The sequence below is a fragment of the Haliotis rufescens genome, unplaced genomic scaffold (genome assembly GCF_023055435.1).
Source record: "Haliotis rufescens isolate VD_foot unplaced genomic scaffold, xgHalRufe1.0.p SCAF_2, whole genome shotgun sequence".
NCBI lineage: Eukaryota > Metazoa > Mollusca > Gastropoda > Lepetellida > Haliotidae > Haliotis > Haliotis rufescens.
Window position 1 is genome coordinate 46,663,791 of NW_025963890.1, and position 17,187 is coordinate 46,680,977.

General features: G+C 41.5%; 1 protein-coding gene across 2 annotated transcripts in view; it reads right to left on the reverse strand.

Moving 5' to 3' along the window:
* Positions 1-17,187, reverse strand: part of LOC124142194 (glutamate receptor ionotropic, NMDA 3A-like) — a 180,382-nt gene that overhangs the window by 79,577 nt on the left and 83,618 nt on the right. For both annotated transcript variants that reach the window (XM_048400060.1, XM_048400059.1), the window contains exon 2: positions 7,300-7,898. In XM_048400060.1, the coding sequence (XP_048256017.1) occupies positions 7,300-7,898 (599 nt within the window). The remainder of the gene's footprint in view (positions 1-7,299; positions 7,899-17,187) is intronic.

Consider the following 17,187-nt stretch of genomic DNA (forward strand, 5'->3'; position numbering starts at 1 on the left):
ATCTGGAATATTGTTGGCTGTAGGCCGTTGTGATATATCTGGAATACTGCTGACTACATGCCGTTGTGATATATCTGGAATACTGCTGACTACATGCCGTTGTGCTATATCTGGAATACTGCTGACTACATGCCGTTGTGCTATATCTGGAATACTGCTGACTACATGCCGTTGTGCTATATCTGGAATACTGCTGACTACATGCCGTTGTGATATATCTGGAATAGTGTTGGCTGTAGGTCGTTGTGCTATATCTGGAATACTGCTGATTACATGCCGTTGTGCTATATCTGGAATACTGCTGACTACATGCCGTTGTGATATATCTGGAATATCGTTGGCTACAGGTAATTTTGTTATATCTGGATAATTGCTGGGTACAGATCGTTATGCTATATCTGGAATATTTATGGGAACAATTCGTTCTGCTATATCTGGAATATAACTGGCTACAGATCGTTGAACTATATGTGGAATATTGCTCGGTAACGGTCGTTGTGCTATATCTGGAATATTGCTGGCAACAAGTCGCTGTGCTATATCAGTAATATTGATTGCTACGAATCAGATCGTTGTGCTATATCTGGTTTATTTTTATGTGAGATTGCGTGACAAGACACCGCGCAACAATGTGTGATGTGACAGGACTGGAGATTGGATGATATGACAACCCGTGACATACCGTTATATTACATGACTTGAGCTTGCGTGACATGACACCCCGTAACTTTATATGACATGACATGACATGATAGGAGATGACACCCCGTGACATTGTGTGATATGACATGACTGTAGATTGCGTGACATGGCACCCCGTAACATTGTGTGACATGACATGACTTGAGCTTGCGTGACATGACACCCCGTAACATTGTGTGACATGACATGACTGGAGATTGCGTGACATGACACCCCGTAACATTGTGTGACATGACATGACTGGAGATTGCGTGACATGACACCCCGTGACATTGTGTGATACGACATGACTGGAGATTGCGTGACATGACACCCCGTGACATTGTGTGGTACGACATGACTGGAGATTGCATGACATGACAACCCGTAACATTGTGTGATACGACATGACTGTAGATTGCGTGACATGACACCCCGTAACATTGTGTGACATGACATGACTGGAGATTGCGTGACATGACACCCCGTAACATTGTGTGACATGACTTGACTGGAGATTGCGTGACATGACACCCCGTGACATTGTGTGATACGACATGACTGGAGATTGCGTGACATGACAACCAATGACATACCGTGATATGACATGACTTGTTCTTGCGTGACATGACACCCTGTTACATTGTGTGACATGACATAATTGGAGATTGCATAACATGACACCCCATGACATTGTGTGACGTGACATGACTGGAGATTGTGGCATAACTGAAGATTGCGTGACATGACACCCCGTGACATTGTATGACATGACAGGACTGGAAATTGGATGATATGACAACCCGTGACATACCGTTATATTACATGACTTGAGCTTGCGTGACATGACACCCCGTAACTTTGTATGACATGACATGATAGGAGATATCATGACATGACACCCCGTGACATTGTGTGATATGACATGACTGGAGATTATGTGACATGACACCCCGTGACATTGTGTGATATAACATGATATGAGATTGCGTGATATGACACCCCGTGACAGAGTGTGATATGACATGACATGAGATTGCGTGATATGACACCCCGTGACAGTGTGTGATATGACATGACATGAGATTGCGTGAGATGACACCCCGTGACAGTGTGGGATATGACATGACATGAGATTGCGTGACATGACACCCCGTGACAGTGTGTGACATGACATGGCCGGAGATCATGTGACCTGACAGCCTGTCACAGTGTGTGACATGACATGACCGGAGATCATGTGACCTGACAGCCCGTGACAATGTGTGACATGACATGGCCGGAGATCATGTGACCTGACAGCCCGTGACAGTGTGTGACATGACATGGCCGGAGATCACGTGACATGACAGCCCATGACAGTGTGTGACATGACATGGCCGGAGATCATGTGACCTGACAGCCCGTGACAATGTGTGACATGACATGGCCGGAGATCATGTGACCTGACAGCCCGTGGCAATGTGTGACATGACATGGCCGGAGATCATGTGACCTGACAGCCCATGACAGTGTGTGACATGACATGGCCGGAGATCACGTGACATGACAGCCCGTGACAGTGTGTGACATGACATGGCCGGAGATCATGTGACCTGACAGCCCGTGACAGTGTGTGACATGACATGGCCGGAGATCATGTGACCTGACAGCCCGTGACAGTGTGTGACATGACATGGCCGGAGATCATGTGACCTGACAGCCCGTGACAGTGTGTGACATGACATGGCCGGAGATCATGTGACCTGACAGCCCGTGACAGTGTGTGACATGACATGGCCGGAGATCATGTGACCTGACAGCCCGTGGCAGTGTGTGACATGACATGGCCGGAGATCATGTGACCTGACACCCCGTTGCAGTGTGTGACATGACATGGCCGGAGATCATGTGACCTGACAGCCCGTGACAGTGTGTGACATGACATGGCCGGAGATCATGTGACCTGACAGCCCGTGACAGTGTGTGACATGACATGGCCGGAGATCATGTGACCTGACAGCCCGTGACAGTGTGTGACATGACATGGCCGGATATCATGTGACCTGACAGCCCGTGACAGTGTGTGACATGACAGGGCCGGAGATCATGTGACCTGACAGCCCGTGACAGTGTGTGACATGACAGGGCCGGAGATCATGTGACCTGACAGCCCGTGACAGTGTGTGACATGACAGGGCCGGAGATCATGTGACCTGACAGCCCGTGACAGTGTGTGACATTACTGGAGATTGCGTGACACGACCCGATAATGTTTCACAGTCGAGTAGCATGCAACATACCAACATATCACTCGGTGACTTCGTTCACATCATCAATATTTATTTAACTGCGGCTGTTTTAATCTGCAAAATTTCACGTTTTATCCATCATCATGCTTAATGCCCCGCGCTATACATAGCAATTACTCAAATAAGTTAAAGGCTTTAAATCTAAACGCATGTAATAACACATTATTTATTCACTGAAACGTGTGCAAGTTTCTTTCATAATGACAAAAACGCATTAGCCCTGAACCAAATCAAAATGACCTCATGAAATATTGCAGCGACAACATGGCAAGTGACTCTTAACAGTTCTTTCAGAGCGTTCCTGTAACGTATGGTGTTTTTCATCGACATCTATTGAATGTTACAAAACGACACTTTAATAGAATGCGACAAAGTGCATTAAAATAATCGATGGTTTCAAGCAGACACACAATGGCGGATTATTTTTAGTTTACCTCAACTTATCCTCCTGTACTGGAGGTGAGAAATGACGTTCCCAATAGTAATTGACGAACTGTCCGTCATGTAGGCATCTCATCAATATCAACACCCACACGGTAACATTTTTTTTGACAATTTAAAAGTGAAAATCGGCCTCAAACTAAACTTTTCATATCATGTTTTCAGATCAAAATGTATTCAGGAATAGACACCAAAACAGTATCCAACTTTACGCTAAATATGTAAAATGTGGTATAGACAGACACGCTAGATACCGTATTTGCTCCAGAACGTATTAACATCGAGGGTGCGGTGGAGTAGCCCAGTGGTTAAAGCGTTCGCTCCTCCTGCCGAAGACCCGGGTTCGATTCCCATTTGGATACATTGTGTGAAGCTCATTTTTGGTGTCACCGCCGTGATATTACTGGAAGATTGCTAAAAGAGGTGTAAAACCATACTTAAATTCTCACAAAAAACATAGAGTACGGGGTATGGCGAGAAATGAGCTAGTATTCACGTCATATTGTTCCAACCCGCATCCATTAAAAGATTTCCATTCATTTCCTCACATTACCAGGCAATGTAGATTACAGATATTATTATGGAAACTACATTATTCTCCGAGTGACCAGTCAGTGTCGCCTAAAGTCCGTTGCACATATGTCGGAGCGATACGATGGCGACTTGAAGCCTTGTTTTACGACCTGACTGGCATTTTGTCTATTCGCTCAGTGCGGATGGGACACCTGTCTGGAAACAATGACTTTTCAACCTGTTTCCAACGCCGATTCAAACATTCAAGGACGGAGCATATGCCACATTTTATAATTCAGCTGTGACAAATATTGGACATTCGTGAGTGCATTGACTTTTAAAATAGGAGCATTATTATTGTATAGTGCTGCTGCTACATGTATTGGACACATTGTATAACACATTTTGACCAATTGTATTGCCTTTTATGACGATAAACCATGTCCTGTGTTGTTCAATAAAATTGGCTGATTGTTTATTGATCTTGTGTGTCTAATTACTGATTTCACAGTTTAGTTCTGTATTTACCGATTTTCTTGGTTAGCCTTCGCGTTTCAATTTGCGAATCAACACGTAACAATGGTAGAGCCTCGAAAGACTCAATACTAGGCGTAGTAAATTACAAACCCCCAGATTCAATACTAGGTATAGTAAATTACAAACCCTCCGATTCAATTCTAGGTATAGTAAATTACAAACCCTCCGATTCAATTCTAGGTAAAGTAGATCTAATACCCTCAGATTCAATACTAGGTATAGTAGATCTCATACCCTCAGATTCAATACTAGGTATAGTAGATTACAAACCCTCAGATTCAGTACTAGGTATAGTAGATCTAATACTCTCAGATTCAATACTAGGTATAGTAGATCTCATACCCTCACATTCAATACTAGGTATAGTAGATCTCATACCCTCACATTCAGTACTAGGTATAGTAGATCTAATACTCTCAGATTCAGTACTAGGTATAGTAGATCTAATACTATCAGATTCAATACTAGGTATAGTAGATCTCATACCCTCACATTCAATACTAGGTATAGTAGATTACAAACCCTCAGATTCAATACTAGGTAAAGACGATCTAATACCCTCAGATTCAATACTAGGTATAGTAGATCTCATACCCTCACATTCAATACCAGGTATAGTAGATCTCATACCCTCAGATTCAATACTAGGCGTAGTAAATTACAAACCCTCCGGTTCAATTCTAGGTATAGTAGATCTCATACCCTCACATTCAATACTAGGTATAGTAGATCTCATACCCTCACATTCAATACTAGGTATAGTAGATCTCATACCCTCACATTCAATACTAGGTATAGTAGATCTAATACCCTCAGATTCAATACTAGGTATAGTAGATTACAAACCCTAAGAATCCAATACTAGGTATAGTAGATCTCATACCCTCAGATTCAATACTAGGCATTGTAAATTACAAACCCACAGATTCAATACTAGGCAAAGTAGATTGCACACCCTCAAATTCAATACTAGATATCGCAGATTACAAGTCCTCGGATTCAATACTAGACACGGTAGTTACAAACCCTCAGATTCAATACTTGGTATAGTGGATCACAAGTCCTCAGAATCAATACTAGGTGTAGTAGAGTACAAGTCCTCAGATTCAATACTAGGTGTAGTAGAGTACATGTCCACAGATTCAATACTAGGTATAGTAGATTACAAGTCTACAGATTCAATATTAGATATAGCAGTTAACAAACCTTCTGATTCAGTACTTGACATAGTAGATTACATACACTCAAGATTCAAGAATAGGCACCGAAGATTAAATAACCTGGGATTAAAGAATAAGCAAAGTAGATTAAATAACCTGGGATTAAAGAATAAGCACAGTAGATAAAAAACCCTGGGATTAAAGAATAAGCACAGTAGATTACAGAACCTGGGATTAAAGAATAAGCAAAGTAGATTTAATAACCTGGGATTAAAGAATGAGCACAGTAGATGACATAACCTGGGATTCAAGAATAAGCACAGTAGATGACAGAACCTGGGACTCAAGAATAAGCGCAGTAGATGACAAGGCCACAGATTCAATACTGAACACAGCATCAACACACAGTCTGATTCAACACATGACTCTCGACGGTGTCACACACTGTGGTATTTCATGTTGCCATCCACGGCATTCTCAATCATTCACTCATTCAAACGACGAAACATTACCCTCAAGGGACTTTCAAGATTTTTAGAAAGACGTGACAAGTTTTAATCTAAACCCGACATGGATGGACATGTGTATGAAATAAACATAGACTAATCAACTAATCAAAAGACAGTTTACATCCATGTAGATCTAGAATAATACATTCAATACAACTGGCCTTTTCTAGTGTGTCGGCTGAATATGTAATGAGTGTCGAAAGTAGCACATATCGCAAGTGTTGAAACACCCACGAGGATTCATATAGTGCTGACAGACGTAACAGGATAGTCGGGGCGACTCTGGAACTAGAACTCACGAACAGCGGATCCTGGAGCGGCAAAGGGCCACATCATGCACAAAGAGACGTACCACATGGCCATTCTTAATGCCGATACGATTCTCTGATCTACCAATATATTTCCAACAAAAACGCCAGTGATGATGGTAATGTTACTAAGTTCTAAGATTCCTGATTCCTTCCATAGTACTATTTGATCGTGATCAACTACTTCAGGAGTGACCAGATTTCTCGACACAATTTGCATGATAAAGAGTGATTGAGTGAGTGAGTTGGGTTTAACGCCGCTTTTAACAGTATTCCAGTTATATCACGGCGTGTCAGCTTCATGTGGGAGGAAAGCCCGAAGTGATGCAGGTCTCAGACGTTTACCACTTCGGTGAAACCCACGAGCACGGGTATGGTGCTAACAAACCTAGAAACATAATCGGGGCGAACCGGGATTCGAACCCACAATCATAGGTTTCTGGCGTGCCCTAGGGACGCAACTCTGCAGTGCGAATCGCGGCGCCTTAGACGACTGTGCCACCCGTGCCCCCCGCATGATAAAGAGGAAGAGAGTTTGTCAGAACGCCGCTTTTAACAGTATCCCAGTTATATCACGGCGTGTCAGCTTTATGTGGGAGGAAAGCCCGAAGTGATGCAGGTCTGACGTTTACCACTTTGATGAAACCCACGAGCACGGGAAGTGAGCTGACAAATCTAGAAACTTAATCGGGGCAAACCGAGATTCGAACCCACAATCATAGGATTCTGGCATTCCCAAGGGAAGCAACTCTGTACAGCGATTGGCAGTTCTGAAGACGACTGAACCACTCATGCCACCTTGCATGACCAGGAAGCTACACAAAAATAACATTTAGCTATTAACCTTAAGTTGACTTACCTATATACAGGGTTATGGTGAAATCTTTCCTTAGGAATACGCTTAGGATAGCATCCATGCTTCTGTCTCTGAGTGTGCTCCTTGATTACATGGGTATGTTCCTCGAACGCCGTACCAATGAATGAAATGCTATCCTGGAGTAATTCGCTCATGCAGAACTCGTTATTCATAAGGAAAGCTAAAGCTCCGGGCGGGTAGCTCCGAATGATGTCATCATCCAGTGTGTATGCATTCTCCGTAATAATCCATGCGAATTCTTGCTCACCTAACGACAGCTTCCTAGCTGCGCGAAATATCCTCCCGGCAAGCACAATGCCTGTGTGAAGCACAAATATCCTTGACGTATTGCCTCGAAGTGATGACAAGAAGTTTTCTATTTGCCTGCTCGTGTTCCGGGCTGGCGACATCCTATACACCTCCACATGCCACTTCTTCTCTTGAGTCTTCTCCCTCAGCACAGTATAGAATCCGTCGTCGGCGAGGTCTGATTCCAAGAGGAAGGTGAACCGGTACCAGTAGTTCACTTGCATCATCTTGACAAGGCCCGAGGCCAGGTGGGTCTTGGACGGCAGCAGGTTCAGGTAGAGACTGCTGTGAATCTGCAACATCAACCACAGTGACGTAGTATATTGTTCACGACTGAACAGAATACACATGTTTCAGTATAACCGTATTTCTAACAGTATTTAGTCCAAAGATGAGCTGTAGAATTTACTCAACTGGTTGCAGTATTTGTATATTGTATTTCAAATATTTTCAAGTGTGTGCAGAGTTTATATTAAGCGTTGAACATGTTCTATAACACGTGCTTCCAAAACGCCAAGAATATAGCACGTGTTTCTAACGCACCAAGCAGAATATAACAAGTTTTTCTTACACACCAAATAGAATATAACACGTGTTTCTAACGCACCAAGTTGAATATAATACGTGTTTCTTACGCACCAAGTAGAATATAACACGTGTTTCTAACACACCAAGCAGAATGTAACACGTGTTTCTTACACACCAAGCAGAATATAACACGTGTTTCTTACCCACCAAGCAGAATATAACACGTGTTTCTTACCAACCAAGCAGAATATAACACGTGTTTCTTACACACCAAGCAGAATATAACACGTGTTTCTTACCCACCAAGCAGAATATAACACGTGTTTCTTACCAACCAAGCAGAATGTAACACATGTTTCTTACACACCAAGCAGAATATAACACGTGTTTCTTACACACCAAGCAGAATGTAACACGTGTTTCTTACACACCAAGCAGAATATAACACGTGTTTCTTACACACCAAGCAAAATGTAAAACGTGTTTCTTACACACCAAGAAGAATATAACACGTGTTTCTTACGCACCAAGCAGAATATAACACGTGTTTCTTACACACCAAGCAGAATATAACACGTGTTTCTTACCCGCCAAGCAGAATGTAACACGTGTTTCTTACCCACCAAGCAGAATATAACACGTGTTTCTTACACACCAAGCTGAATGTAACACGTGTTTCGTACACACCAAGCAGAATATAACACGTGTTTCTTACACACCAAGCAGAATGTAAAACGTGTTTCTTACACACCAAGCAAAATGTAAAACGTGTTTCTTACACACCAAGAAGAATATAACACGTGTTTCTAACGCACCAAGCAGAATATTACACGTGTTTCTTACACACCAAGCAGAATATAACACGTGTTTCTTACCCGCCAAGCAGAATGTAACACGTGTTTCTTACCCACCAAGCAGAATATAACACGTGTTTCTTACACACCAAGCTGAATGTAACACGTGTTTCGTACACACCAAGCAGAATATAACACGTGTTTCTTACACACCAAGCAGAATGTAAAACGTGTTTCTTACACACCAAGCAGAATATAACACGTGTTTCTTACACACCAAGCAGAATGTAACACGTGTTTCTTACGCATCAAGCAGAATATAACACGTGTTTCTTACGCATCAAGCAGAATATAATAACGTGTTTCTTATGCACCAAACAGAATATAACACGTGTTTCTTACCCACCAAGCAGAATATAACACGTGTTTCTTACACACCAAGCAGAACGTAAAACGTGTTTCTTACCCACCAAGCAGAATATAACACGTGTTTCTAACGCACCAAGCAGAATATAACACGTGTTTCTTACACACCAAGCAGAATGTAACACGTGTTTCTTACACACCAAGCAGAATATAACACGTGTTTCTTACACACCAAGCAGAATGTAAAACGTGTTTCTTACACACCAAGCAGAATATAACACGTGTTTCTTACGCATCAAGCAGAATATAATAACGTGTTTCTTATGCACCAAACGGATTGAATATAACACGTGTTTCGTCCACACCAAGCAGAATATGACACTTTTGTATGCACTAAGCAGGATATAACACGTACTTCAAACGCACCAAGCAGTATAACAGTTAAGCGTCTAAGACCTGCATCACTTCGGGTTTTTCTCCCTCATTAAGCTGACACGCCGTGATATAACTAAAACCATTTCCGGTTGTTTAAACAACCAACACAATATTACGATTGTTTTCAAATGTAGTTTGTCCAATCAAAGGAATTGCAGAAGGCGGACTTGGTAGCAGATGGTGTAAACTACGTATAGCTGCCAAGAAGCATCATAGTGCAACACTTTGTATCTATATTGTTGACAATAACAACCTTCGTCATTCAATGAGATAGGCCCAAAAGTATCGTTAACAACCTGCTATGAATTGGGGTCACAACTGTCAAATCACTGTGGATGTTCTCGAAGCGTAAAACCTACTGGATCATAACGAGAACATGATCCAGTCGAATGTCTTTCAGAGTGTGATCAGTCATTATGTGATGTTGTCATTGGTAGATTGCACAGAGTGAAAAAGAATATTATTAAACAGAATTGGAATAAAAATAGTCTGTCACAGACAGCTGTCGTCCAAGTTCTGGCTGTCCTGCATGACACGCTTATAGTTGCTCCCCCTGGCGAGCCCACAGATCACATAACCATTAGTATTACTACATTAATTGTTTGATCAAAGAACTTGGTGACATATCAAATAATGCCACATATGTGGACATTATGCTAATCGAGGTATATGCCCAAACCACTCATCAGTATCGACGTAAGACTTGAATTCAAAAGCTTAAGGGATTTGTACATTTCTCTTTTTGCACTGGATTCAAAAGCTACAGACAATTTTCAACAGAGATATATCTTGCAAATGTTCCACCAAATCACTGCCTCAAATATCAACCATTATCCTCCATACAATCAAGGAATGTCTTGCAGTGGAATTTATGTCATGTGGATTCTCAAATCATCAAAGGATATGCTTGAATTTTAGCAGAACCAAGTTCAAATCTGTTGAAACGTCTGACTTTTCCTTGAAATTTACCATGTTACAATTAATGCATATATGTATGTGCAAGTATATGGTCCGTGAATAAACTCAATCACAATTGTTACGAAACTTTTTTTCTTTTCTTTTTTATATTTTTTTATTCAATTCAATATATGATATTACAGAGATATACATTGAGAAATTGTTACGAAGCTAGTTTCATATCTTGTATTGCTGGTGGACAGGTAAATGTTTTAAAAAGCACCATTCACAGCGAAAAGCTGATTTCGACTTTCAAGCTCATCCCAGGAAATTAATTTACAAAATGTAACCTTAACCCAATAGAGGATATCAAAACCAATGTTTAGATGCATTTCCTTGGGGGGTATCTAAATTTGGACTTCGATCGATAAAACAAACACAGTAACACAAATTAACTCCAAGTCATGGGAACGAGCGGACATACATCGAGATATCTGAAGTTCGGGACAAGAGGACTGTCGTTGTTAGAGCCTATACATATTCTTACAGTCTTTTAAGTGGCATAGTCTGGAAAGATGTGAATGGTGTTCCATTTTGAGAAGTTCACTCTACTTCATCAATGTATTGTCACTGTAGAGCATCCCGTGAAGATGCGGGTTAGAATCAGTCTTCAGCAACCTATGCTTGTCTTAAGAGACTGCTAACGAGATCGATTGGTCAGGCGAATCCCAATTGCGCCACATCCCACCGTTACAATGCTCAAGATGTCAATCACTGGATTGTCTTATTCAAACTCGATTGTTTACAGACAGACTCCGTGCAGCTGAAACATTGCTGACTGAAAGTTAAACAACAAACAAACAAAGACTGCAGAGCATAACTTCAAGGTAAACAGGGTTTGGGACACTGGACAACCTGTCGATTAAACTCATTGACCTCATTCTGATTAAAAGCATTCTGATAACCTTTGGAGTTTTCATTTCCGATTGGCGAGGCTGGGGTGTGTATTTTACACAGTAAATATGTCTTTTTTCATTGAATTGTCAATGACCTTTCTACCAGTATTACAGCAGGGTGACGGTCACGCTAGCAGCTACAATATCCCGCATAACAGCAGCTCAGAGAAGTCTGCTTCATACAATGATCTATCCTTGCACAGTTGTGTAGCTGGTGGTGGTGATTTGTTCCACAGACAAAGCTACTTTCTAACACGCCTACACTATGGTCTTCAGCCCACTCCAACACCGACACGTCTCTTGCCCACTCGTACACCAACAATAACCTCTAACCTACACCTACACCAACAATAACCTCTAACCTACACCTACACCAACAATAACCTCTAACCTACACCTACACCAACAATAACCTCTAACCAACACCTACACCAACAATAACCTCTAACCTACACCTACACCAACAATAACCTCTGACCTACACCTACACCAACAATAACCTCTAACCTACACCTACACCAACAATAACCTCTAACCTACACCTACACCAACAATAACCTCTAACCTACACCTACACCAACAATAACCTCTAACCTACACCTACACCAACAATAACCTCTAACCTACACCTACACCAACAATAACCTCTAACCTACACCTACACCAACAATAACCTCTAACCTACACCTACACCAACAATAATCATTCGTCACCACTCGCCCCTTTCCGTAACCTGCAAGAAGACTCGTCCCCCTATCGATGAAGGTTATGTGCGAAAATACGACTAACCAATCAGAATGCGCGTTTGATTTCAAGTTGTTTATCAAAGAATCCCTAAGAAATAATTTTTGATTTTACATGTCTTGCATCTAAAAATATACCCAAGACACAGTTAAATGTGTTCAATCATACTGTATAATTCCGCATATCCAGATGTGCTTTAAATTGCATCTGAAATATATATATCATATATGGGGAAATATATGTGAACCATTACGCAACGAGTTGACAATTGTTTTAGGTATGCCCGTTTGCGCTAAGACGGAACCAGGGCACGAGTCGCTATTCGGCTTGTCCCGGAATAACACGAGTTGGTCAAGAATGCAACAATAATCTCTAACCTACACCTACACCAAAAATAGTCTTTAACCTACTCAAACACCGACAATAATCTCTCGCCTACACCAAGAGAGACAATAGTCTCTAACCCACTCCTACACCGACAATAGTCTCTAACCCACTCCAACATCGACAATAGTCTTTAACCCACTCCAACCACGACAATAGTCTCTTACCTACACCTACACCAACAATAATCTCTAGCCCACTCCAACACCGAAGCTCATTTCTGGTGTCCCCCGCCATGATATTGCTTGAATATTGCTAAAAGCGGCGTAAACCCAAACTCAATCCTACACCGGCAAAAATCTCTAATCCACACTAACACCACCAATAGTCTCTAACACACACTAACACCAGCAATAGTCTCTAACCCACACTAACACTACCAATAGTCTCTAACCCACACTAACACTACCAATAGTCTCTAACCCACACTAACACCACCAATAGTCTCTAACCCACACTAACACCACCAATAGTCTCTAACCCACACTAACACCACCAATAGTCTCTAACCCAGACTTACACCACCAATAGTCTCTAACCCACACTAACACCATCAATAGTCTCCAGCCCACTCCTGCACCGACAGTTTGCTCTGATATAAACTTATACCAACATTAGTCTCAAGCCAACTCCTGCACCGCGAATACGCGCTAATCCGCTTCTACACCGTCAACCGTCTCATGTTCACTACAACAGATCATATAGTCTCTTGTTCACCCCTACCCGACCAAGTCTCTAACCCACTTCTCCACCACCAGTTGTTTCCAGCATTCCTACATTGCAAATATTCTATTACACTAGCTGCAGTTCGTCCATCATGTTTGAGATTTGTCCTAAGCTTCTCTCTTCGTTGCGTCAACAAACGATAGTGGTTTTCGTGCATCAAATATTTATATATCACGCCGGATTCATACAGATTATTCGTGAACGAATGTCAGACGTGGAGGAAGCATTATACCGAGTTCGATTGCAAAGACCGATCAGTTGTACACCATGTAGCATCCAGCAAGAAACCCACACAGCTATCAGTTTCCCCCATTTCAAATTGATTAGACACACACTAACGGTTGTACTTGAGATAATCAGGGATCACGTGTCTCCATTGTACAGGGATATAAGTCGTGGTTGTAAATAACAAATGAAAAGCAACACATTGTCAGTCATAAGAACCTAGCAGGGTTAATAAGGACTTGGCCGAGTGCAGATCATGACACAATCATGACACAATCACGACACAATCATGACACAATCACGACACAATCATGACACAATCATGACACAATCACGACACAATCATGACACAATCATGAAACAATCACGACAAAATCATGACACAATCATGACACAATACTTCTCGAGCTGGTAACCAGACACAACCCACACTAATGTCTGAACTTGTATATCTGTGATAATGTCTGAACGTGCATGGATATCTGTGACAAAGTCTGAACGTGAATGAATATCTGTGAGAATGCCTGGACTTGCAAGTATATCGGTGACAATGTCTGAACGTGAAGGCATATATATGACAATGTCTGGACTTGCAAGTATATCGGTGACAATGTCTGGACTTGCAAGTATATCGGTGACAATGTCTGGACTTGCAAGTATATCGGTGAGGACTTGCAAGTATATCGGTGACAATGTCTGGACTTGCAAGCATATATGTGACAATGTTTGAAATTGCAAGCATATATGTGACAATGTTTGAAATTGCAAGCATACACGTGACAATGTTTGAAATCGCAAAGACTATGTGTGACAATGTCTGGACTTGCAAGTATATTTGTGACAATGTCTGCACTGACAACTACACATATGACATTGCTTACGCTGCAAAATATATGTCGACAACGTCTGTAATAGCAATAGTGTCAGTTTTATCAATTCGTTTGTTTGCTTTTTTATTTGTTTGTTTGTTTTGTTTATATTTTAATGTCAGCTTTCCTTGTTTGCTTTTGAAATGTTCGTATTTTTATTGTTATCGTCTATGCGAAAGAAAGGATGGCATCTAAGTATCCTAACACAAATAACACTGAATGAGTTGATTAACTTTAAACTCAAGCCTTCTTCGGGGAAGATGTAAAAAGAAAGGAATTAATTTGGAAAGAAGTAAGTACATATAACCTTCAAGGGAAACTTGATGAATCAATATTGCCACACGCGGTGAATACTGGCTGAAAACAGCGATCAATACCAACCACCAGACAATAAGTAGAGGTTGTTAGTTACCGTCAGTCATCTGACATCTGCAATCAAGCCTCAAGTTCGGCCGGTCAGGGTCTGCTGTCTTACGTACTGTAATGCGTACAGTGTAACAATGGCAGACTTCAACTGTACTGCGTACAGTGTAACGGTGGCAGACTTCAAGTGTAATGCGTACAGTGTAACAATGGCAGACTTCAAGTGTACTGCGTACAGTGTAACGGTGGCAGACTTCAAGTGTAATGCGTACAGTCTAACAATGGCAGACTTCAAGTGTACTGCGTACAGTGTAACAATGGCAGACTTCAAGTGTAATGCGTACAGTGTAACAATGGCAGACTTCAAGTGTACTGCGTACAGTGTAACAATGGCAGACTTCAAGTGTAATGCGTACAGTGTAACAATGGCAGACTTCAAGTGTAATGTGTACAGTGTAACAATGGCAGACTTCAATTGTAGTGTGTACAGTGTAACAATGGCAGATTTCAAGTGTAATGTGTATAGTGTAACAATGGCAGACTTCAAGTGTAATGTGTACAGTGTAACTTCAAGTGTAATGCGTACAGTGTAACAATGACAGACTTTGATTATGGTGTATCTGACACAATACTGATATAGAGTGCATGTCAGAGTATATGATTATACCAATTGTATCTGACACAATGCTGATATAGAGTACATGTCAGAGTATATGATTATATTAAGTGTATCTGACACAATGCTAACAAGAGTGCATGTCAGATCATATGATTTAATCAAGTGTATCTGACACAATGCTAACAAGAGTGCATGTCAGAGTATATGATTATATTAAGTGTATCTGACACGATGCTAACAAGAGTGCATGTCAGAGTATATGATTATATTAAGTGTATCTGACATAATGCTAACAAGAGTGCATGTCAGAGTATATGATTATATTAAGTGTATCTGGTAGAAGCAACTGGTAGATTGCATGACACGAACTATTGATAGATTATGCAAAACGGTTAACCTACAGATTACCCGACACGGAGTAGTTGATAGGCTATGCAATACAGTTAACCTACATATTACCCGACACGGAGTAGTTGATAGACTATGCAATACAGTTAACCTACAGATTACCCGACACGGAGTAGTTGATAGACTATGCAATACGGTTAACCTACAGATTACCCGACACGGAGTAGTTGATAGATTATGCAATACGGTTAACCTACAGATTACCCGACACGGAGTAGTTGATAGACTATGCAATACGGTTAACCTACAGATTACCCGACACGGAGTAGTTGATAGACTATGCAATACGGTTAACCTACAGATTACCCGACACGGAGTAGTTGATAGACTATGCAATACGGTTAACCTACAGATTACCCGACACGGAGTAGTTGATAGACTATGCAATACGGTTAACCTACAGATTACCCGACACGGAGTAGTTGATAGACTATGCAATACGGTTAACCTACAGATTACCCGACACGGAGTAGTTGATAGATTATGCAATACGGTTAACCTACAGATTACCCGACACGGAGTAGTTGATAGACTATGCAATACGGTTAACCTACAGATTACCCGACACGGAGTAGTTGATAGACTATGCAATACGGTTAACCTACAGATTACCCGACACGGAGTAGTTGATAGATTATGCAATACGGTTAACCTACAGATTACCCGACACGGAGTAGTTGATAGACTATGCAATACGGTTAACCTACAGATTACCCGACACGGAGTAGTTGATAGACTATGCAATACGGTTAACCTACAGATTACCCGACACGGAGTAGTTGATAGACTATGCAATACGGTTAACCTACAGATTACCCGACACGGAGTAGTTGATAGACTATGCAATACGGTTAACCTACAGATTACCCGACACGGAGTAGTTGATAGATTATGCAATACGGTTAACCTACAGATTACCCGACACGGAGTAGTTGATAGACTATGCAATACGGTTAGCCTACAGATTACCCGACACGGAGTAGTTGATAGATTATGCAATACGGTTAACCTACAGATTACCTGACACGGAGTAGTTGATAGACTATGCAATACGGTTAACCTACAGATTACCTGACACGGAGTAGTTGATAGATTATGCAATACGGTTAACCTACAGATTACCCGACACGGAGTAGTTGATAGACTATGCAATACGGTTAGCCTACAGATTACCCGACACGGAGTAGTTGATAGACTATGCAATACGGTTAACCTACAGATTACCCGACACGGAGTCTGACAAGACTTTTGACGCCTCGTCACCCACA